This window comes from Alosa sapidissima, chromosome 24 (genome assembly GCF_018492685.1).
Source record: "Alosa sapidissima isolate fAloSap1 chromosome 24, fAloSap1.pri, whole genome shotgun sequence".
In the NCBI taxonomy this organism is placed as follows: domain Eukaryota; kingdom Metazoa; phylum Chordata; class Actinopteri; order Clupeiformes; family Clupeidae; genus Alosa; species Alosa sapidissima.
The window spans coordinates 20218787-20243596 of record NC_055980.1 but is presented as its reverse complement, the minus strand read 5'-3'; the positions used below and the strand labels follow the sequence as shown (position 1 = coordinate 20243596).

Sequence of the window (24810 nt, the reverse complement as noted above, 5' to 3'; positions counted from 1 at the left end):
TCAATTATCTAGCTTTACACCTCCTCTCGCCCACTGTGGTCTTCCTTCCATCAACACTAATCTTTAAGTATGCATCAAGATCAAGATCAAGAAACACACTATTGACCCCCTATGTTTACATACTAAATTGTAAAGACTGAAAAATACAACAGGATGTTTTCGGTGAAGAGGGAAAGCTGTTTATTGTACAAATAATGATAATAATTGCACTGGTGTAGTGGTTGACCTGATGCAAATTGAACTGATGACATACTGAGGCCCTGACCATGGCAGTCAAACATTATGCACCTCTCCATTATTTGATTGTTTTTTCTATTTTTTTTTTATTTTCAAAAAATAAAACAAAAAATCTTAAACTGAGTTAAATCTTTAACCCAGAGTAGGCACAATCTTAAACATTTTAATCTTAATCTGAGCTAAACCCAGATTAGGCACAGACATAAAAAGACAAGGAAAATAGGAGCCAGGGAGGAATCAGATCTGATAGCAAATAGCCCAGGTGGTGATGGATTTGCAGTCGATGGTGTGTTATTCCAGAGGTGACCAGCTGGTGGTGATATTTTCCAAAAATAGGAGGATCCAGATGGAATGGCTGTGAGTGATGTGGCTGACCTGTGGAGGCCCAAAAGATGACGTTTTAAAAGAACAAAAATATCTGATATCAAGATGAGTGGACAGTATCTATATCAGTCTATATCAATAATGGCTAGACTTTGTCATCATTGTACCTCATACATGTAATCATCATTTGTACTCGTAGGCTACTTACTTTTCACTCGTTTACATACATTTTTACATACAGTTATAACATGTATGTGCTTGTTTTTCACAATTTATCAGGAATAAGACATATGACAAAATTTACAAAACATTTCAAGTGAAACAATGAAGGAATTTGTTTAATCAGTTTTCAACATGCTAGGCTCTTAATTAGGCAAGGCAAGGCAAGTTTTCTTTATATAGCCCATTCCATACACAGAATGTAACCCAATGTGCTTAACATATCACAAAAAAATTACACATATTAAAATAATTAATTAAAACAAAACAAGGCAATAAAAAAACATAGGGACAGTTTGCAAGGAGGTACAATTATTATTAAATAGTGCTAAGGCAGAACCCAATATATCTAAAAGTCACAAAAGGGTCATGCCCCTCCCCCTGACAACAGCAGTTCATGGTGCAAACCAGACATTCCAGGTGTGTATCAGCAATGTCAGACTCCATCCTCCCTTATTGAAAGTGGGCGTGGCCTCAGTATGAGTTTGAAGCCGTTATTTTATGGTAAAAGAACTGTATCATGCTGGTAGCAGGCCCTGGACCACTTTAATGTACTGAACCCATGGAAGGACCCGAGTAGGCTACACAAGTAACGTGTGATGTTTCAGTGGACAGAGTTGCCCTCAGAGTCAAAGACGTATTTGGCTCTGAGGAATACGCTGTGTGTTTAAACATTAGTCGTTTGCACCTATGAATTATTTGTGCCTATTCATATATAAGTATAAGTATATATACTTTTTTGATCCCGTGAGGGAAATTTGGTCTCTGCATTTAACCCAATCGGTGAATTAGTGAAACACAAACAGCACACAGTGAGGTGAAGCACACACTAATCCCGGCGCAGTGAGCTGCCTGCTACAATGGCGGCACTCGGGGAGCAGTGAGGGGTTAGATGCCTTGCTCAAGGGCACTTCAGCCGCGGCCCACTGGTCGGGGCTCGAATCGGCAACCCTCCAGTTACAAGTCCAGAGTGCTAACCAGTGGACCACGGCTGCCCAAATATATTCATATATTTTACAGTGCATTAAAAAAAACAATACCTTTGTGGTTACGTTGATATCCTCCATACTGGGGGCAGTATGGTCAGGAGTGGTCTCAGCCTGGTCCACCCTTCAGTACAGTCTGTTCAACCTCTTCATTTGAGCAAGGCCTCTGTATGAAAGCCACTACTCCAGGTGTCTCTATACATTACAGACATGGTGAGAATCTCTTCAGAAATCATGCAACATTAATGAACCTAGTGTGATGTGCACTGTTAGTACATGAGTAACACTATCTGTACTCACCAGTTTCTGGAGAGAGGCCACACATAAGATTCCACCCTGGGGAGGGGAAGGGACGTAGATGGACCTAAAAAGGTTGCACACAAGCCTGGGCATGGTGAAACAAATGCACCACAGTGACATGCCCATGACCAAACAGAATTGTAATAAAAACAAACAGCAAATAAAAACATACAGAAAAATACATTTGCTTTCTTCTTCTTTTGTTTTTTCTGCTTGTTTTTTTTGTTGTTGTTTTTTTTTTTTTTTTTTTTTTTTTTTCATTTGAGTCCTTAAGCTAATGATAATTTCCATGAACAACTGGTTAGGGAGAATGACTAAATGTGAGAGATCTAAGGGAGAAAAGTAGGAAAATTATCCTTAAATTGAGCAAGGCAGTCAAGTAAGGTAGATAATATTGATTGGGGCTGGATTTAACAATTTAGATATATCCCATGGGTATATCTAAATTGAGTTTTTGTTTTTCATTTTTTGTTTTTCATTTGAGTCCTTAAACTAATGATAATTTTCATGAACTGGTTAGGGAGAATGACTAAATGTAGGAAGAAAGTAGAGAAAAGTAGAAAAATTATCCTTAAATTGAGCAAGGTAGTCAAGTAAGGTAGATAATATTGATTGGGGCTGGAGTGAACAGTTTAGATATACCCCACGGCCATTGCCACAGAGAATTCCACGATATAATCCTACACATCTGCCCATTTGATCAAAAATTGGACTTCCACTATCTCCTGGCTGACCATGGGTATTCATCAGGAACTCATTTTCTAACAGTTCTTGGCTGTCAGTGACCGGTATTATTGTCCCATGATGTTTGATGGGAGCACCTAGGTTTGATTTATCAAATGTGGTGAAATATATATCTATACCTGGCGCTGGAGGACCAAGGTACATTTTCTCATATAAGCCAACACCTAGAGGTGAGGGGTCAGCATCAAAGTGAAGTATACCAATGTCTGCCTCTGGGTACGACTGGTATGACTCAGAATCAATCTTAAAAATTAATACAAAATCATCTGAGGGGAAAAAACACGAAATTATATCAGGCCTTTTATTCTTTTTAAAAACGTGATCACTTGTCATAATCGTTTTTTCGCGGATGTAAAAACCATGGCCTGAATACTCACTACTATATAATAGACAAATAGGGTGTGAAACCAATTTTTTTTTCATTTTCGGATCATAGATTTGGATTTCATTGTTCATGTAAATTAAGCAATTAGCATTTGAACTCGACATGTTGAATTTGTAGGCTTTTTGTGCAACCTGTTGAAAGCAATCACATAAGACAACATCAATGCAGAGTAAACAAAAGTAACTGTAATGACTGAATATTAATACAATGTTCTGTCCTCATGCTCTTGCTGACAAATGCATCAGACGAATGAAGAAAGCTGTATTCCTTGTAACATGTAACATTATATTTTACACTTGGATTTGGTGTATAATCATTGGCTTAGATGTGTTCCACTCAAAGTTTCAGATTGCATTTCCGATCAGTTGACTATACAGATTAAATAAACAATAAGAAACAGAAGATACTACACAGGATGGGAACAGTGACCTGCTAGAAAGAAATGTAACATTAAAAATGCCACCCACTCTCAAATTAGATGGTTTATTACTGTAGCAGTACATTCTGAATATAATTGTTTTCAGACATTATAATAGCTATACGTTTATAATATTGTAATATAATAACATTTAGAAAAAGACCAAGACTGCAATACATACTGTTTTTAGGTCCATTGTACGTTTCCCCCAGAGGAAAACATGGTCCTTTATCAAAAGAGTGAACCAATCATTTCTGTGGGGCTGGACTTGGAATCAATCCAACCACTTCCATGAGGATAAGTCATGGTGAAACTTCAGGGAGGGATCATTCCTGAGTTATAGTCATCAAACTGGAATGCCATGTGTGTCGTGCAAACATGTGTGGTTCCGCTTTTATGACTGATCTGACGGATAACTGGTGAAGGCACTGTTGGTCAAGTGTCCATCAGGAAAGACTACAAGATAGGCCAACAGCTGACACACTTCTTTGTATCATGCAAACATCTGTGTTCCTTTAATTTATGACATTTCTGGGACTTGAGACTTACAGTAATGTGACATAAAGTATTTTAGTGGCTGCCCTTTTGGAAAGAGTATCGGTTCCATTAAAGTAACAACTCGGAAACTAAGAATAAATGACTTTCCTCATACGGGCCATGAACGCTATTCTCTTGTTTGTCCTACCATATAGACAAACTATCTGACACCATGGTGACAGACAAGAGAATACAGTGGTCACTTGTGTTACATGACCTGAGGAGCCATTGTGATTTGAGAGACAGTTGCAAATCTTCGGTCTTTAGTAACTAAGTAACAATTCCATAATTCAACATTTTCTTAGGTGAGGGACAAAAGGTATATTTCCCAGTTAGACAATATTGCTAAATGGGTTGCTTATGAGAACCAGAAACTTGTGATGTCCGTAGGTATTGCTTTGAGAGAAATCAAATTGATGAGTGGGTAGGTGTGTGTGTGTATATTTGTGTATGTGTGTGTGTGTCTCTCTCTCTCTCGCTTCCTCTCTCTCTCTGTGGGTGTGTGTGTGTGTGTGTGCATGTGAATGCTTCTCTCTCTCTTTCTCTCTCTCTCTCTGTATGTGTGTGTGTGTGTGTGTGTGTGTGTGTGTGTGTGTGTGTGTGTGTGTGTGTGTGTGTGTGGCTGCCTGTACTTGATGCTGTGCCTGGGCCTGTAACTCTGTCTTTAATTAGACGACACATTCTTCTATCATCATGAGTCACATCCGCTAGGCTTGTTCCTTAGGAAAAGGCAAACGGAAACCGTGGTCCTTTGATTTTTATGGAGCCTGGGATACATTATGTGAGTTTTTTTTTCCAAATATAGACATTATAGACAATATGTGAGTTCATTTACTTATTTGACTACATTGTGTTCTCATTTGAATTAAGTCAAATGAACACGCATTTACAACTGAGGGCACTATTTACTAAAACGAGTGCACAATTTTTTGTCCTAATGTACTAAAATGAAAATCTAGTGTCTAAGTCCATCATTGACCTTAAGCACAGCAGTATACTGACTTTGACTTACGGTAGGCCTATCTCCCTCAATTTCAGTCACAGAGAAAAGCTATGTTTGTCCGAAAATCAACAGTAACCATATTATTAGTGATTATAATATTAGCATATAAATTGAATAGCAAAAAAAATACATATTTTGAAATGGGTGACATTTTTAGAAAAGTTATCCGAGGGAGTGAAAAATGACAGCCCAAAGTTAAGCCTAGCCTACCATGCAGGAGTGTGGACATTTAATGCCTTGATACACTTCCAATAAGCCTAAACTAATCACACATTGGCAAAGCTCAACAACAGCTTACAATTGAATACATATCCTACCATTTTTTATAACCTGATAAAATTCATTGCAATAGAAGCGTCAGTGTAAAGTTCTGTCAGGAAGAGTCAGTGCGTCGCTCATTCATTCATTACTTCCATCCAATCACCAGTCTGCATAATAAGACATTAGGCCTACTTATCACCTGCCCGTTGCTTTCAGGTGCCAATTTTCGATGTTCCCACCCTCCCCCCACAGGGCCGGATTAACCATTAGGGCAACTGGACACTTGTCCAGGGGCACGGGACCAGTAAGGGGCCCTGGGCACAGTCAAAATATTACTTTTGATCACATTACAAACGCAGTAGCCTACTAACTTCCCTATATTTATATGCAGATTGTGCAACCCGTTTGATCAAAATATTATGTTAAATCACGTCAAAAACAGTGTCTGTAGCTGCCTGCACAAATGCCACCTGCCATTGGAGTGAGGGCAAGCTATCACGTCAAAACATTCCATAACATCCAGACTAGGCTATAGGCCCTACTCGTCATGTCGAGATGTCATGTTTAGCTAATATGGTTAGCGTTTTCTCGGACGCAATTGAGCAGTTAGTACACACTTCATCAACCCACAAACATGAAATCTACTTCTGTCAAAACTTTTGAGAGAAAGACACTAAATTACCCGGTAAGTTTTGAGTGCAGCACGGTAAGTACATACATAATATAGTGGCTTTATGCTAATGGTCTAGTCAGATTTAATGATTTATGCTAGGTTGGAGCTAAAACTGTAGCCAGACTAGGAGAACGGCTGGATGAACTGGAGAAAGGTAAAAATTAATTGATTAACTCAAGGGGAGGTGAAAAATGAGTGTAATTCCTCAAATGGTGGAATATTCCTTCAACTTTCATTGTACCTCCCTGAGTCATTCTGATACAGTATCTCACAAACCCCACCAAGCATGAGGAGCAACCAACAGTGAGAGGGGACTCAAAACACACACACACACACACACACACACACACACACACACACACACACACACACACACACACACACACAGTGACCAACACACATGCTTGTGATGCAGCTACCTTTTATCACCACTAGATGGTGTAATAACATAGCCTGCCATTTAGTTCACTGATAAAAAGTACTTAGACAGCAGACAAAGGGTTGCCACCCCAGCACATCATTCACAAAAGGTTCTAACACAGCAAATAAGACAACAGGGAAGAAATGTCGATAACACGGAGGAAATATGCAGTTGCTATAGTAACTTCAGTATTACCAGAGAAATTCCATGAAGGGTTTTGTTTTTGTTTGGGGGTCAGGCTGCCCCCACTTTATTTGTTTCCAGTTTTCAGTGCCTGGGCTGCCTACAGAGACTGTGTTTTTTACAGTGTACTCACGGAATGGGCAGCTAGTGGTCGTGAGGAGATGATTGCTGAGTGTAACAAAAAAATTGTATGGGTTTGAAATTGCGTAAAATCGTATAATGCACCTTTAAGTAAATCGGAAAAAGACAAAGAGGCAAAGTCAGATAGACAGGAGTTTATTTAAGAATACAATAATAATTTTGAACACATTGTGAACAGAAGTAGGGAGCACAGGCAAAACAGGCTGGTGTCTCAAGTAGGCGGTTCAGTGGTAAACCTGGGTACGTTAACTGACAGTAGCTGCTAAACCTCCTAAAAGCAGAGCCCTTTAGCCTTGTTTTGTTGTCTGAATGAAGTCATACAGCTCCTCTATTAGCAACTTTATCACTCCCTCCGGTTTGTCACTAACGGGGGCTATACCGACCGCACGTAACTGAAGCGTTCTGTTCGCGACGCGTAAAAACAATTTTAGAAGACTGGTCTGTTTTTTTTTTTTTCGAACATACCTGCTGCAATCACATCTGATGTAGCTAGTTCCATTGATTATAGTGGAAGCTAATTGTTGCAGCAGACGGCAAAAGCATCAAGAACAGAACGCTTCAGTTACATGTACGTGCCTGATGTAGCCCCCCCACCCCCCCGTAAACCACATACTTGTCATACCCCCCAAAAGACATCAATCATTTAGTTTTACCAACAAAGGGTCAGTGTTCTGTTTAAGAATCTTTGCTGTAATTCTGATCTAAGTTATGATGTTCAGACAAATGGTGATGACTATAACTTAGAGAATATGTAATGCTCTAATGATATAATGATGTAATGCTGGTCATAGTTACAGTAATACTGGTGATATGCACTTCTCAGACTGCTTCATTTGATCAAAAACAGCAAAATAAATAACATATTTCTTTGTCTCCTCCAAACAGTTAGATAAATGATGATTTTGTCTTCATGTAATGCTTCCATGTGTGTATGTATTGTCCAATATTTGTGTTCGGTGTACTATTGGTGTGGTTATTTTCACATGCTGTTGAAATAAAGTAAAAAAAAAATGTGTTATACTGTACAATCACAAACGTATCTATATGTTTGCACATTGTATCAAATAATGATACGATGAGTATTTTACAGTTGCTTCAAACGCAACTTAGTCAATCATCATTAAAGTCGCACTATCCGTTTTGAAAGTTATAAAATATTCAGTCACATGGGGATGACTGTTACATAGAAAATGTGCTTGAGAATTTGTTGTTCTGGTCGCAGTTCTGCTTTCATATAATGCAAGAAGCTGAGGATATGTAAAGTATGTATGATAATGCAAAAGATAGAACTTACAGTAATGTAATAAAAGATCATGTATATAACCTGGCTGCAATACAATATGTAATATGGTAATGTGCATTATATCTAATGAAAGCAATGCCCAGCGTCTCTCTCTCTCTTAAAGCTGCAGTTGGCAAGATTTTTTTGATCATATTCACTGAAATCAACACTATGCTCCGACAGAACAACATAAATCAGCTGGATTTTAAAAAAAAAAACAGCACTTCTACCTCCACCTAGAGCCTGTTATTTGTTTTGCAAAAATCCACAGCTCCCCGTTCTTCTGGTCCAATCAGAGCAGGGGTGTGTGAGATCTGACTGTCAATCACAGTCTGGTGCGGTCTGGTGCGCACTGACGAGCACAAACTCAATGAAAGGGTGCTCGGTGATAGTGGGGGAGGGGCATGAGAGTCCCCTCAATCTGTCAGACTTGCCAACTGCAGCTTTAAGTCCAGTGATGTGAGCATGTGGTCAGAGGCCCTGCATGTGGAACAGTGGGCAGCTGAATGAAACACAAGCGTCTGGAAAGGAATGTGTGAGCTGTGTGTGCTCTGAGAGGAACTTACAATTTTTGAATGATATTTTTCACAGGGGTAGCCCGTGTTCGGGAGAGGTGAATGGTGAGTGAGGCACTTATGCGTGGGTCAGTTCTGAGAAGATAATATGGACTTAACACAGTCAGGTGTGAGTAGAAGAAAGGCTTGGATACACAAACACTTTGCCCACGTCAGTTTCTGCAATGTCTGGCGGCGTCAGGAGGGGTGTGGGCGACTTCGGTGACAGCAGTGTGGTGGTGGGGGGTGCCGAGGACCGCGAGATCGAGCTGCCGCTGTCGGGGTCGAGGGACAGCCGCGAGGCGGAGAGGCAGAGGCAGCCAGCCTCGTGCAGCAGCCTCAGCACGTCGTTGCGGAAGCGCACGCCGACCAGAGCGTAGAGCACGGGGTTGAGGCAGCAGCGCGTGTAGGCCAGACTGCAGGTGGCGCTCTCCCACAGCAGGAAGCTGCAGGAGCGCCAGGCGTCCATCAGCTTCAGGCCCAGCACCAGCGTGTAGGGCAGCTGGAAGAGCAGGAAGAGGAACACCAGCGCCACCATCAGGCGGAGTGTCCGTTGCCGCCGCCAGCAATGCCCGCGCGCCGTGCGCCGACCTTGCGCCAGGACGCAGCCGATGGCCGTGTAGCAGGTGGCCATGACGGCGAAGGGCACGCAGAAGCCGGCGATCATGGAGCCGGTCAGGGCCAGCTTGACCTGTGAGCTGGCGCTATCCACCCACACGTTCAGGCCGCACATGCCGTTACTGTTCTCCACCTCGGAGAACAGGAAGTCAGGGGCGCTCAGGGCGATAGCGGTTATTGCCACGGTCAGGCATGCGATGACAGCTTGGACCATCACCCGACGACGGCAGCATCCACCACCGGTCTTCCTCCGACGCGTTGCCCCCGAGCGGAGCACCACCACGCTGTAGCGCTCGGCGCTAATGCAGGCTAGCAGCAGCAGGCCGCTGTAGGTATTCACTGACCGCAGTCCCCTGTTCACCCTGCAGAGGGCGCTGCTGAAGGGCCACTCGCCACGCAGCGCTTCCCCCGCCTGCAGGGGCAACGTGAGCAGCAGCTGCAGGTCCGACAGCGCCAGGTGGAGGAGGAAAGCATCCGTCAGGCTGCGCAGACGGGCGCGCCAGTAGCGGGCGAAGGTGGCCACGACCAGAGAGTTGCCCGGCACACCCACCAGAAAGACCAGGATGTAGAACGCCGTCTGACAGCCCGACAGGATCTGCGACTCGTCATCCTCTTCAAAGCATGGAGTTACCAGATCCTCTTCGCCAGCAGAGGTGGCATAGTATGACAAGTAGTCGTCATCATAGTAGTCTGAAATCCACATATAAATAAATGTCATGTGAATGAATACAGTCTAAGAGCAATGTCTGCCATTGTCAAACTCACACTTAAATGAAATTCATTATTTTGAATTTAAGTATGATGGAAGTTAATTTTACATGTTTTATGTTTCTATATTTTACTTTTATAATGCAACCATCTACATTTCTGTATGATATTGCTGTACTACATGTCTTAAAATGGGATCGCAAAAATACAAAAATTCACTATAAACACATTACAAATGGTTGACTACTCTGACACAATCGTACTCTCACCGCTGGTGATGGGAAGGTCGTAGGAATCAGTAACATTATCTGCGGCCATTTTGCGATCGTCTGTAGGGTAAAGATGAAAGAGAAAAGTAAGAGACAATGAGAACAGACAATGTGCATATATATATATATACAGACAATATTATAACAAATACTATAATACACCGAACTACAACAACAACAACAACAACAACGACAGCAAGTGTTTATAGCAGAGAAAAGACAAATAGGATTTAATTTGCATGAAGATGGGATGGGGGAGGAGTATTTGTAAAGATAGGCCTACTTTAAAAAAAACAGGCAATATGTAAATAGGCCTACTATACACTATAAAACAACATTCATTAAATGTGTAAATAAAAACAGGGGAATATGTGAATATCTATGGCTTGGTACCTATTACTGGACAACTTTGTATGGGTGTGGTTGCATGTGAGATGACTACTCTTTTTCATTTTGGCTTTGGCATGCTAAGCTCTGTAGCGCCCCCCAGAGGACTGTTGTGTCAGTACATGATAGCAGTCTGAAAGTTATGTCTGCAAGGTGTTGCAAGAATTGAATAGCCTGGGGTTTCCCATGCTGCCTTACGTGCACAATTTTATTCACACTGCTAGGCAGCCTGGATTCCATGGACTTTGTTTTCACCTCAACAAAGGAACCAATCACAGAACAGGGACAGCAAGACGATGACGACACACCGAAGCGGTTATGAGCTACGTACAGACGCATTTGATAGACATTCGTAGTGCCCAATAAACGGCTCTGGGCATTCGTAAACCACATTTCAAATACGAGAAAATGAATGTGTAGTTCCCAGACCCCATCTCAATGAGATGAGCTTTGGCGTTAGCCAGGCTAAGAATTTAATTGATCAGTGGAAGATCCCCTACAGATCTAAACCTGTAGGCTCGGTGTGTATGTTAGTGTGTGTGTGTTTGTGTGTGTGTGTGTGTATGTGTGTGTGTGTGTGTGTGTGTGTCCGTCTGTCCGTATGTGTGTCTGTGCATGTGTGTCTGTAAGTCTGTGCATGTGTGTCAGTGTCTGTAGCTGCCTGCACAAATGCCACCTGCCATTGGAGTGAGGGCAAGCTATCACGTCAAAACATTCCATAACATCCAGACTAGGCTATAGGCCCTACTCGTCATGTCGAGATGTCATGTTTAGCTAATATGGTTAGCGTTTTCTCGGACGCAATTGAGCAGTTAGTACACACTTCATCAACCCACAAACATGAAATCTACTTCTGTCAAAACTTTTGAGAGAAAGACACTAAATTACCCGGTAAGTTTTGAGTGCAGCACGGTAAGTACATACATAATATAGTGGCTTTATGCTAATGGTCTAGTCAGATTTAATGATTTATGCTAGGTTGGAGCTAAAACTGTAGCCAGACTAGGAGAACGGCTGGATGAACTGGAGAAAGGTAAAAATTAATTGATTAACTCAAGGGGAGGTGAAAAATGAGTGTAATTCCTCAAATGGTGGAATATTCCTTCAACTTTCATTGTACCTCCCTGAGTCATTCTGATACAGTATCTCACAAACCCCACCAAGCATGAGGAGCAACCAACAGTGAGAGGGGACTCAAAACACACACACACACACACACACACACACACACACACACACACACACACACACACACACACACACACAGTGACCAACACACATGCTTGTGATGCAGCTACCTTTTATCACCACTAGATGGTGTAATAACATAGCCTGCCATTTAGTTCACTGATAAAAAGTACTTAGACAGCAGACAAAGGGTTGCCACCCCAGCACATCATTCACAAAAGGTTCTAACACAGCAAATAAGACAACAGGGAAGAAATGTCGATAACACGGAGGAAATATGCAGTTGCTATAGTAACTTCAGTATTACCAGAGAAATTCCATGAAGGGTTTTGTTTTTGTTTGGGGGTCAGGCTGCCCCCACTTTATTTGTTTCCAGTTTTCAGTGCCTGGGCTGCCTACAGAGACTGTGTTTTTTACAGTGTACTCACGGAATGGGCAGCTAGTGGTCGTGAGGAGATGATTGCTGAGTGTAACAAAAAAATTGTATGGGTTTGAAATTGCGTAAAATCGTATAATGCACCTTTAAGTAAATCGGAAAAAGACAAAGAGGCAAAGTCAGATAGACAGGAGTTTATTTAAGAATACAATAATAATTTTGAACACATTGTGAACAGAAGTAGGGAGCACAGGCAAAACAGGCTGGTGTCTCAAGTAGGCGGTTCAGTGGTAAACCTGGGTACGTTAACTGACAGTAGCTGCTAAACCTCCTAAAAGCAGAGCCCTTTAGCCTTGTTTTGTTGTCTGAATGAAGTCATACAGCTCCTCTATTAGCAACTTTATCACTCCCTCCGGTTTGTCACTAACGGGGGCTATACCGACCGCACGTAACTGAAGCGTTCTGTTCGCGACGCGTAAAAACAATTTTAGAAGACTGGTCTGTTTTTTTTTTTTTCGAACATACCTGCTGCAATCACATCTGATGTAGCTAGTTCCATTGATTATAGTGGAAGCTAATTGTTGCAGCAGACGGCAAAAGCATCAAGAACAGAACGCTTCAGTTACATGTACGTGCCTGATGTAGCCCCCCCACCCCCCCGTAAACCACATACTTGTCATACCCCCCAAAAGACATCAATCATTTAGTTTTACCAACAAAGGGTCAGTGTTCTGTTTAAGAATCTTTGCTGTAATTCTGATCTAAGTTATGATGTTCAGACAAATGGTGATGACTATAACTTAGAGAATATGTAATGCTCTAATGATATAATGATGTAATGCTGGTCATAGTTACAGTAATACTGGTGATATGCACTTCTCAGACTGCTTCATTTGATCAAAAACAGCAAAATAAATAACATATTTCTTTGTCTCCTCCAAACAGTTAGATAAATGATGATTTTGTCTTCATGTAATGCTTCCATGTGTGTATGTATTGTCCAATATTTGTGTTCGGTGTACTATTGGTGTGGTTATTTTCACATGCTGTTGAAATAAAGTAAAAAAAAAATGTGTTATACTGTACAATCACAAACGTATCTATATGTTTGCACATTGTATCAAATAATGATACGATGAGTATTTTACAGTTGCTTCAAACGCAACTTAGTCAATCATCATTAAAGTCGCACTATCCGTTTTGAAAGTTATAAAATATTCAGTCACATGGGGATGACTGTTACATAGAAAATGTGCTTGAGAATTTGTTGTTCTGGTCGCAGTTCTGCTTTCATATAATGCAAGAAGCTGAGGATATGTAAAGTATGTATGATAATGCAAAAGATAGAACTTACAGTAATGTAATAAAAGATCATGTATATAACCTGGCTGCAATACAATATGTAATATGGTAATGTGCATTATATCTAATGAAAGCAATGCCCAGCGTCTCTCTCTCTCTTAAAGCTGCAGTTGGCAAGATTTTTTTGATCATATTCACTGAAATCAACACTATGCTCCGACAGAACAACATAAATCAGCTGGATTTTAAAAAAAAAAACAGCACTTCTACCTCCACCTAGAGCCTGTTATTTGTTTTGCAAAAATCCACAGCTCCCCGTTCTTCTGGTCCAATCAGAGCAGGGGTGTGTGAGATCTGACTGTCAATCACAGTCTGGTGCGGTCTGGTGCGCACTGACGAGCACAAACTCAATGAAAGGGTGCTCGGTGATAGTGGGGGAGGGGCATGAGAGTCCCCTCAATCTGTCAGACTTGCCAACTGCAGCTTTAAGTCCAGTGATGTGAGCATGTGGTCAGAGGCCCTGCATGTGGAACAGTGGGCAGCTGAATGAAACACAAGCGTCTGGAAAGGAATGTGTGAGCTGTGTGTGCTCTGAGAGGAACTTACAATTTTTGAATGATATTTTTCACAGGGGTAGCCCGTGTTCGGGAGAGGTGAATGGTGAGTGAGGCACTTATGCGTGGGTCAGTTCTGAGAAGATAATATGGACTTAACACAGTCAGGTGTGAGTAGAAGAAAGGCTTGGATACACAAACACTTTGCCCACGTCAGTTTCTGCAATGTCTGGCGGCGTCAGGAGGGGTGTGGGCGACTTCGGTGACAGCAGTGTGGTGGTGGGGGGTGCCGAGGACCGCGAGATCGAGCTGCCGCTGTCGGGGTCGAGGGACAGCCGCGAGGCGGAGAGGCAGAGGCAGCCAGCCTCGTGCAGCAGCCTCAGCACGTCGTTGCGGAAGCGCACGCCGACCAGAGCGTAGAGCACGGGGTTGAGGCAGCAGCGCGTGTAGGCCAGACTGCAGGTGGCGCTCTCCCACAGCAGGAAGCTGCAGGAGCGCCAGGCGTCCATCAGCTTCAGGCCCAGCACCAGCGTGTAGGGCAGCTGGAAGAGCAGGAAGAGGAACACCAGCGCCACCATCAGGCGGAGTGTCCGTTGCCGCCGCCAGCAATGCCCGCGCGCCGTGCGCCGACCTTGCGCCAGGACGCAGCCGATGGCCGTGTAGCAGGTGGCCATGACGGCGAAGGGCACGCAGAAGCCGGCGATCATGGAGCCGGTCAGGGCCAGCTTGACCTGTGAGCTGGCGCTATCCACCCACACGTTCAGGCCGCACATGCCGTTACTGTTCTCCACCTCGGAGAACAGGAAGTCAGGGGCGCTCAGGGCGATAGCGGTTATTGCCACGGTCAGGCATGCGATGACAGCTTGGACCATCACCCGACGACGGCAGCATCCACCACCGGTCTTCCTCCGACGCGTTGCCCCCGAGCGGAGCACCACCACGCTGTAGCGCTCGGCGCTAATGCAGGCTAGCAGCAGCAGGCCGCTGTAGGTATTCACTGACCGCAGTCCCCTGTTCACCCTGCAGAGGGCGCTGCTGAAGGGCCACTCGCCACGCAGCGCTTCCCCCGCCTGCAGGGGCAACGTGAGCAGCAGCTGCAGGTCCGACAGCGCCAGGTGGAGGAGGAAAGCATCCGTCAGGCTGCGCAGACGGGCGCGCCAGTAGCGGGCGAAGGTGGCCACGACCAGAGAGTTGCCCGGCACACCCACCAGAAAGACCAGGATGTAGAACGCCGTCTGACAGCCCGACAGGATCTGCGACTCGTCATCCTCTTCAAAGCATGGAGTTACCAGATCCTCTTCGCCAGCAGAGGTGGCATAGTATGACAAGTAGTCGTCATCATAGTAGTCTGAAATCCACATATAAATAAATGTCATGTGAATGAATACAGTCTAAGAGCAATGTCTGCCATTGTCAAACTCACACTTAAATGAAATTCATTATTTTGAATTTAAGTATGATGGAAGTTAATTTTACATGTTTTATGTTTCTATATTTTACTTTTATAATGCAACCATCTACATTTCTGTATGATATTGCTGTACTACATGTCTTAAAATGGGATCGCAAAAATACAAAAATTCACTATAAACACATTACAAATGGTTGACTACTCTGACACAATCGTACTCTCACCGCTGGTGATGGGAAGGTCGTAGGAATCAGTAACATTATCTGCGGCCATTTTGCGATCGTCTGTAGGGTAAAGATGAAAGAGAAAAGTAAGAGACAATGAGAACAGACAATGTGCATATATATATATATACAGACAATATTATAACAAATACTATAATACACCGAACTACAACAACAACAACAACAACAACGACAGCAAGTGTTTATAGCAGAGAAAAGACAAATAGGATTTAATTTGCATGAAGATGGGATGGGGGAGGAGTATTTGTAAAGATAGGCCTACTTTAAAAAAAACAGGCAATATGTAAATAGGCCTACTATACACTATAAAACAACATTCATTAAATGTGTAAATAAAAACAGGGGAATATGTGAATATCTATGGCTTGGTACCTATTACTGGACAACTTTGTATGGGTGTGGTTGCATGTGAGATGACTACTCTTTTTCATTTTGGCTTTGGCATGCTAAGCTCTGTAGCGCCCCCCAGAGGACTGTTGTGTCAGTACATGATAGCAGTCTGAAAGTTATGTCTGCAAGGTGTTGCAAGAATTGAATAGCCTGGGGTTTCCCATGCTGCCTTACGTGCACAATTTTATTCACACTGCTAGGCAGCCTGGATTCCATGGACTTTGTTTTCACCTCAACAAAGGAACCAATCACAGAACAGGGACAGCAAGACGATGACGACACACCGAAGCGGTTATGAGCTACGTACAGACGCATTTGATAGACATTCGTAGTGCCCAATAAACGGCTCTGGGCATTCGTAAACCACATTTCAAATACGAGAAAATGAATGTGTAGTTCCCAGACCCCATCTCAATGAGATGAGCTTTGGCGTTAGCCAGGCTAAGAATTTAATTGATCAGTGGAAGATCCCCTACAGATCTAAACCTGTAGGCTCGGTGTGTATGTTAGTGTGTGTGTGTTTGTGTGTGTGTGTGTGTATGTGTGTGTGTGTGTGTGTGTGTGTCCGTCTGTCCGTATGTGTGTCTGTGCATGTGTGTCTGTAAGTGTGGGACTGTAAGTCTGTGTGTGTGTGTGTCTGTGTGTGTGTGTGTGTGTGTGTGTGTGTGTGTGTGTGTGTGTGTGTGTGTGTGTGTGTGTGTGTGTCCGCACGTGTGTGTGTGTGCATGTGTGTGTGTGTGGGTGTGAGAGAGAGAGAGAGAGTCTCTCTGTGTGTGTATGTGTGTGTGTGTGTGTGTGTGTGTGTGTGTTTGTGTGTGGGTGTGAGAGAGAGAGAGAGAGAGAGTCTCTCTGTGTGTGTGTGTGTGTGTGTGTGTGTGTGTGTGTGCGTGCGTGTGTGTGTGTGTGTGTGTGTGTGTGTGTGTGTGTGTGTTGGAAGTCTGATGTAAAAAGCAAATGGAAATGGTCAGTACAGAATACATCTTTGTAACTGTTGCTCTTTATCATTGGGTCACATTTTACGCTCACAATGTGCCTCACTGTACACTCTGCTCAGTAAGACAGCTGAAATCCACTGGACAAGAAAACAGCTTGTTTCACCGTATCAACACTCATTTTATTGTCATGCAGCCTGCTTTGATTACTTGTATTTGACTAGCAGTTGTTTTTAACAAAACACGTTCAGCTAAGAAGTAGACCTACAGTCAGAGCACTGACCAGAACATACATGTACAGCCAGAGGAGTGCTGGTCCACACTAGGCCTATAGCTGGGTGAAGGGACATCTGTGTGTGTGTGTGTGTGTGTGTGTGTGTGTGTGTGTGTGTGTGTGTGTATCTATTTAGTCTCAAACTGAAATCTTGTATAGCGTTTGTTATACATGAATATGTAACTAACATCAAGACCTAATTTATCTTTATTTTAGCTCTGGTTTGTCTCATTTGTCATGTGTTACCATCCCAGTACAGTGCAAAATGCACATAATAGCAGATGGATTTAATGCAAGTATGACCTCTGCCCTATACAGTATGCTCTTTTGTTCTTTGGTGCTATGGGGCATTCAGACTCCTGGCAGCGCATGTTGTACCATGAAGGACAGCCTCTGTGGATTCTGGGGAAAACAGGCAGCTTGTTTGTGACTGTCATCAGCTAACTGTGTTGTTGTTATATCCTGTGTGTGTGTGTGCGTGTGTGTGTATTATTACTTCATCTGAGGTTAGTCACTAAACCACCATGTAATCTACTTCCAAAAAACCCCCAGGTCTGATAAGAACAGGGGCCACACGCCCCTAAGTCAGCTGTTCGCTCCACTTTGCCACCACAGCAGGAACCAGAGTGAGTTAGTAGGCTACACACAAAAGTGATGTGTTAAAAATGACACATCTGCTGAGTGTGCTCAGGTAGGGACAACACATTTTGTGTACATTTCAACACAGCAATTGTGTGGCTGGCTGGGTGAAAGACAGATTTCAGCTATCTCAAAAATACAAACAATTGTGTAGCCTACCTGCAAAAAAATGGCTTTTTTTTTTCTTTATTTGTCTGCTTGTTGTTTTTCTTTTGTTTTTTAAGATAGCTGAAATCTTTTACATTTACATTTACATCTGTCTTTCACCTTTCACCCAGCCACACAAGTGCTGTTTTGAAATTCACACAAAATTGTGTTGTCCCTGAGATAACAAGCAATGTGTAATTCTAACACATCACTTTTTAGAGTGAAGGCATTTTGGTTCTGGCTGATGGCGTCACTCCAGCAGTAGACTACAGACAACATATAGACAATATACAATAACACATATAGGCTGCACCATATAGCCTACTTGCCTACTGATAAGGTCCTAGTTCATTGTCTGCTTTCTGCTTGTGGACAGTGAAAGTGTTATTGTGCTATTGTGTCTGTCGCCCATGTCCTATATGGCCTATTTCTTACAGGTATTAGGTTACTAATTGTATTAATTTAGCAGACGCTTTTAGCCATACTCTGTTCTAGTGTTTCTAAGACTGTGACATGAATTGTTTGTTTTGATGTCTTAATGAGTCTTTCGTAGGCTTGGCTTCATCATTTTGACGAACGATCGTTGTCTGTAGGCATGGACGGATTATGAACTTTCGGGTCCCTGGGCCCAGATGTATTAAGGGCACCCCACTAATTGTCACATATGTGGGAGGGGGGGGGGGGGTCCTCCCCCAGAACATTTTTAACCCTTAGAACCCTAAGCTGTTTTTAGGGCATTTTCACTACCTTTATTCATAAGGATTTATTCTGGTCATTGTAAGTGCCACACACACATATTATATATTGTTTTTTTCAGCAGAGTCTAGGCTATCCAGATCTGCCATCATTCCATGTATTAGTACTAGCATTGCTTTTATTTAGATTTTTTAAGAATTAAAATATAAAAAGAAAAGTGTATTATAAAAATGCTTATATTTCGACATGTATCTCACCACAACAAGCTCATAGCTCTACATGCATTTCATGTGTGTGTAGGGCAGACTGTCCTGGATCGGGCAATATAATTGCCATGTTGGAGGGATACTCTGGGGCTGAGCAATTTACATAAATATGTGGTGTGTGATTTACGGAAATAAATGCCATTTTTATTTAGTGATGAAAAATGACCTTTCTGCACTCCATAGGCTATCTGTGACACAAACTGATCTGACCTGACTTGACCCGAGGTTGCGTGTTAGCCTGCGTGCCTATGCACTCATAATGATTCTCAACTTTTTACTGGATTGCCATGAACAAAGTACAGGCAATAAAGGTGTTTCTTTGTTGAACAAATTGGGATGCAATTTGAGCCTTAAATTGGATGCCATGCAGGAATTTGCTAGGATCTCAAAACCGGATTATGAACATGCTTTGCTATAGAGAAACACACGATAGCTTTTGATTATAAACATGCTTTGCCACAAGAACAGACAAAAACGTGGGGTAAGTCCAGCTATATGAAGTTATTATTATGCTGTCACTCTGTTTAACCCAGAATGATATACTTGGTATCAAATGATAGCTCTGTTTCTCCTCTTTCATCTGACATGCGTGGCATAGCCTACTGTATCTATCCGATCACGGGTCCGCGAGTAATTCAAACGACAGTAATGGGTGTGCAGGGTTGGTTTGTGCAGTCACTTCGTCTGTTTTTATAAGCCAGAAGGATCGATATACATGATACCAATGGATAGCCCTGTGTCCCCTCTTTCATCTGATATGCTTGCCATGTCGGTGCGATCACGGGTTCGCGAGTAATTCAAACGAAAGTAATGGGTGCGCAGGTGAACGCAGAGAAGTATAGACTGTAAATATGATGCAATTTGATTTAATTTCATGATTTTTTTTTTTTTTCATACTTGATCGTACAGACAAGTGTGTAGTCTCTTTGGAAAGCCCCACTTCTGCTTTGTCATGCTGTCATGTTTTTTGACGCACTTTGCGTCAATCGGGTTCTAAGGGTTAATTTGTTTGATGTGATTTCCTGTATTCTGGTGCATTTTGGGGATGGCCAATACTTTAATTCAATCAGATTCCTAGCCTACATCCTGATTTGTTGATATTGAGGCAGTGATTCCATGCAAAGGCTTGGGCTTCAGGGCCCCCTGACCCCTTGGGCCCCTGGGCCTGGGCCCGGTAGGCCCGTGCAGTACCTAATCCATCCCTGTCTGTAGGCTATGTATTTTCAGCTAGGCCTAACTCATCATTTCTCACTCTTTTTACACAACTTGTCATTGCTATGTAAATGTAAATACTATCTATGCCTATCTGTGTGTAATGTCTGTTGTATTTCTATTTCAATAAAGCTTCATTAGAAAAAAAACGACTTATACAAACAAATGTTGCCTACGAGTCAAACCAGGGGTGTAGATTTGCGTGGGGACCGAAGGACATGTCCACACCAATGTCGTGTTTCCGTGTATAGTTAGCTCTTCCAGAGTAGGCTAATCCAGTTTTTAAAATAAATGATAGCAAAATTCAACATGGTCTTTCGGCTGCATTTCTTAAAACTGAGCTGTGCTTACATCGCCTAGATATCTGTAAATATTAGAATCAGAGAATATACAGGCAGCTCACGGTTAAGAGTTTGTCAATGTAGCCTTAATGATTTCTTTTCACAAAATGCTAAGCATGCATGTATTTAAGGTTCTTAAAACTGAGCTGTGCTTAAATGGGCATGATTTCATAAGAGACCAAATAGAAAATAAATGTTAATAGCCTTCATATCTGTAGCTTACATATTTTAATCATTTTATATATCTAATCATTTTAATCATTTTATATATCTATAGTGGGTGGTGAAAGAGTTGAGTGTTTTTTTTTGTGGGGGGGGTTGGTGGGTAGTGTCCCCACCAAAGCTCAGACCAAACCTACGCCCTTGAGTCAAACTTTCAGTTACAACATAAAATAACCCATCACAGGTTTGACTTCCAAGGTGTGACATCGTTTGTCACGAAATTTATTCCAGATTTAACACATTTGGCTTGGTTCAAAGACGGAAAGAAAATCATATCGAGATTTCATTGCGTGCCACCCAGTGAGGCCGTTGGCACGCGAAAACTCGTGGGTTGACTCGAAAGTCAAGAAATCAGTCACTGTCGCGTGTCAGATAAGGAAGGACCACCGTACCTTCTCACTTCATTTAGTCAGTAAATACGAATTGGCAGGTAGAGTGGACTATAATGTTGAAGACCATGGTCGCAGTAAAATGAGAGCTTCGATGGAGCCGATAAGGTAAGTGTGCGTTTTACACCCAGACCTAGACTACATGCGGAAGTGACTGAATTGTTGCGCTCAGCTATAGTATTGAGCCAAAGTGGCCGATAAGTGCTCGCGACATCATCTTTGACAGAAAATGCCAACACAACACATACCTTTCAATCGTAATCCGATTAGATAACTAGGGTACTGAAATCTATTAGGTGTTGATGTCGCCGGTTTAGGTTAGACTAGAAGAAAGACATGCAGTTTTCAACTTTACTAACACCATTGCCTGCAACTTTGCTATTTTGGAATTACATTAAAAAAACAAAAACAATTTCCTCTGATCCCCATGTCAAAAGATACATATAATTAGGGTACTAATTTGCCTTGATTTGTAAACTATTGCCAACAAGTCCACCTAATGGAATAACAAAAATGCATTCCTGATATTTGCCCTTCGGCTTTTGTAAGTAAGGACTATCACGAATACATTTTTACGACGTATGGGATTATTGCTCATGTGGTTTCTTTCTTTTTTAAACCACCCGTCAGAGTGTTTCGAGATGGCCCAAGCACATACACAACACAAGGTGGACAACATGCCAGACCAGACGCGAGAGGGCAGCATAATTCTGCAGCAGTGTTTCTCAAAGTGTGGTATCCGAGAGGTCCGCGAGTAGGCAACATAGCAAAGCGGTGAAATTGGATTAAAATTGACACAAGCAGATTGAGATGGGACTATATGTTTCAGAGCTCGACAACAGTGAGGATGAATTTACAGAAGGTTTCAAAGTGCAGCGTGTGCTTTTAAAGCTTGGAGTAGCAGTTGGCAGTTGGTGCACATCACTAAGTTAAATATTTGGACATGAGTTAAGTAGTCTAATTATATGGACGTTTTTGGATTTTGTTATTTTTCATTGCATTCAACCAAGGCTACACAGAAAACTATGCAAACTATTTTCCAAATAAAACTTAGTATAGTTTGCCGTTATTTACAACTGCTTACACACAATTTCCGTTTCACAATTTTTTTTTTTTTCAAAACTGCACACAAATCCAACTATTGCTCACACAAAATCCCATAACACTGTCTCAGAGCAAAATTTGTCTGGCCAAAATGTATCTGGGCAAAGCTACTGTATGTACTAGCTGGCAACATCTACATCCAAGCTGGGTTTGAGGTTGCACGCTCCACAGATGCCCAACTAAAAAACCTGTCTATGGGCTGACCCCTTAAAAATAAATATATATATATATATATATATATATATATATATATATATATATATATATATATATATATATATATATAAATGCCTATATATATTTGGGTTGGCAAGACAATGTTTGGGTAGCCCACCCATGCCCTACAGTAGAGTGGGCCCTGCAGCTTAGTACATGTAGGTTATATGCTCTGTTTGTTCATTTGTTTACTCAATCATGCTATCAACATGTAATGACCTGACAAAAAAGTATTTATAAGTCGATTATAATGAATATTTAAAAAACCAAGCTTCATGAAACAATGCAGTTCTTTTCCGGTTTGACTCAGATGTATCTGCGTAGGCCTATCTTTATCTCTTACTAACAAATGTTTTACTAAGTTGATACAGTAGCAAACAACATTTTAAACCTGATCTTTAATTTTGTTTGTGACATTCAACACAATAATAATTTTAACATCAATGCCGTATTTTGCAGTAGCCTAAGCCTGTATTATTCGTATGGCCTATTATTTTAACAGAGAATCGTTATGCGTATTCATCCATCAGTCATCCTTGAGGTCTGATTCAAAAGACCTGAAATGTTTCTCCTACACCTGAATTAAAAGTTGACAAACATACCTCACTTTGAAAACAGTTTCCATTTTTCCCAAGGTGGCAATTATTTGTAGTGAATTAATGCATGTATATATGTCAATTGATTACAGAAATACACCTGATTATAAAATACGTCCACTTACTGTACTGCAGCTTTGAGAGGGGGACAAAGGCAGGTACAAACTAACCTCTGCAGTTATGTGCAGAGTAAGACAGACCTCAGGGAGCCTTTGAAGCCTCTCTCTCTCTTTTTCTCTCTCTCTCTCTCTCTCTCTCTCTCTCCCTCCGAGTGTTTACCTGACCTTTGTAACTCTCGGCGTGTCTCTCACCAAAGCCACACCGCTTTCTGTTATTTTCCGGCACATTCTAGGACTGCAAACAACAACTAATGCGGTTTTCTGTGCATCTCCAAGATCATGGGTTCAGTTCCCATGGAGTTTGATCACATATCTGATCTCATACCTGCTGCATTTATACCTGATCATATACCTGCTGCATTTATACCTCATCACATACCTGCTGCATTTATACCTGATCACATACCTGCTGCATTTATACCTGATCATATACCTGCTGCATTTATACCTGATCACATAGTACCTGCTGCATTTATACCTGATCACATATCTGCTGCATTTAGACCTGATCACATAGTACTTACTGCATTTATACCTGATCACATAGTACCTACTGCATTTATACCTGATCACATAGTACCTACTGCATTTATACCTGATCACATAGTACCTACTGCATTTATACCTGATCACATACGTGCTGCATTTATACCTGATCACATATCTGCTGCATTTATACCTGATCACATAGTACCTACTGCATTTATACCTGATCACATAGTACCTACTGCATTTATACCTGAGCACATACCTACTGCATTTATACCTGCTGCATTTATACCTACTGCATTTATACCTGAGAAGATACCTACTGCATTTATACATGAGAAGATACCTACTGCATTTATAAATGAGAAGATACCTACTACATTTATAAATGAGCACATGCCTACTGCATTTATACCTGAGCACATACCTACTGTATTTATACCTGAGAAGATACCTAATGCATGCCTGAGAAGATACCTATTGCATTTATGCCTGAGAAGATACCTACTGTATTTATACCTGAGCACATGCCTGCTGCATTTATACCTACTGCATTTATACCTGAGAAGATACCTACTGCATTTATACATGAGAAGATACCTACTGCATTTATAAATGAGAAGATACCTACTACATTTATAAATGAGCACATGCCTACTGCATTTATACCTGAGCACATACCTACTGTATTTATACCTGAGAAGATACCTAATGCATGCCTGAGAAGACACCTATTGCATTTATGCCTGAGAAGATACCTACTGTATTTATACCTGAGCACATGCCTGCTGCATTTATAGCTGATAACATACCTGCTGCATTTAGACCTGATCATCTACCTGCTGTGTTTAAACCTGCATGTGTTCACCTGTTAGTACTTTTACATGGAAGGATCTGATGGCATAATAATACACCCTTGCAAATATAATTTGTTACTTGTTTTATAGGTACACTCTAAAAAATAATACACTTACTCAACTTAAAAAAATTGAGGTAACAATTTGCATGGATCTTTTTAAGTAATTTCAACTCAAGCCGTTTTTGAGTAAATA

The 24810-nt window shown here is 41.8% G+C and overlaps 2 protein-coding genes and 1 long non-coding RNA gene across 3 annotated transcripts; all 3 read right to left on the bottom strand.

Annotated features, from left to right (window-relative positions):
- Positions 1 to 334: 334 nt before the first annotated feature.
- Positions 335 to 3336, bottom strand: LOC121700618. Its single transcript, XR_006027263.1, has 3 exons — positions 2067 to 3336; positions 1821 to 1961; positions 335 to 612 (listed from the first exon to the last, which is right to left on the bottom strand). It is a non-coding gene; the product is annotated as an uncharacterized LOC121700618 (long non-coding RNA).
- Positions 3337 to 8532: 5196 nt separating this feature from the next.
- On the bottom strand, positions 8533 to 10331 carry LOC121700606 (C-C chemokine receptor type 9-like). Its single transcript, XM_042083687.1, has 2 exons — positions 10264 to 10331; positions 8533 to 9976 (listed from the first exon to the last, which is right to left on the bottom strand). The coding sequence occupies exons 1-2, from the start codon at positions 10310 to 10312 to the stop codon at positions 8793 to 8795; spliced, it is 1233 nt and encodes a 410-aa protein (XP_041939621.1). The 5' UTR covers positions 10313 to 10331; the 3' UTR covers positions 8533 to 8792.
- A 3643-nt stretch (positions 10332 to 13974) lies between these two features.
- LOC121700605 (C-C chemokine receptor type 9-like) lies at positions 13975 to 23716 on the bottom strand. The gene is made up of 3 exons (XM_042083686.1): positions 23276 to 23716; positions 15706 to 15765; positions 13975 to 15418 (listed from the first exon to the last, which is right to left on the bottom strand). Exons 2-3 carry the CDS (start codon positions 15752 to 15754, stop codon positions 14235 to 14237), a joined length of 1233 nt encoding a protein of 410 aa, XP_041939620.1. The 5' UTR covers positions 15755 to 15765; positions 23276 to 23716; the 3' UTR covers positions 13975 to 14234.
- Positions 23717 to 24810: the final 1094 nt, after the last annotated feature.

Excerpts from the sequence above, each read along its gene's own strand:
- LOC121700606 (XM_042083687.1), bottom strand. The coding sequence starts at position 10,312 with ATGGCCGCAGATAATGTTACTGATTCCTACGACCTTCCCATCACCAGC. Across the intron at positions 9,977-10,263 it reads CGACCTTCCCATCACCAGCG|ACTACTATGATGACGACTAC; the intron begins GTGAGAGTACGA and ends TGTGGATTTCAG.
- LOC121700605 (XM_042083686.1), bottom strand. The coding sequence starts at position 15,754 with ATGGCCGCAGATAATGTTACTGATTCCTACGACCTTCCCATCACCAGC. Across the intron at positions 15,419-15,705 it reads CGACCTTCCCATCACCAGCG|ACTACTATGATGACGACTAC; the intron begins GTGAGAGTACGA and ends TGTGGATTTCAG.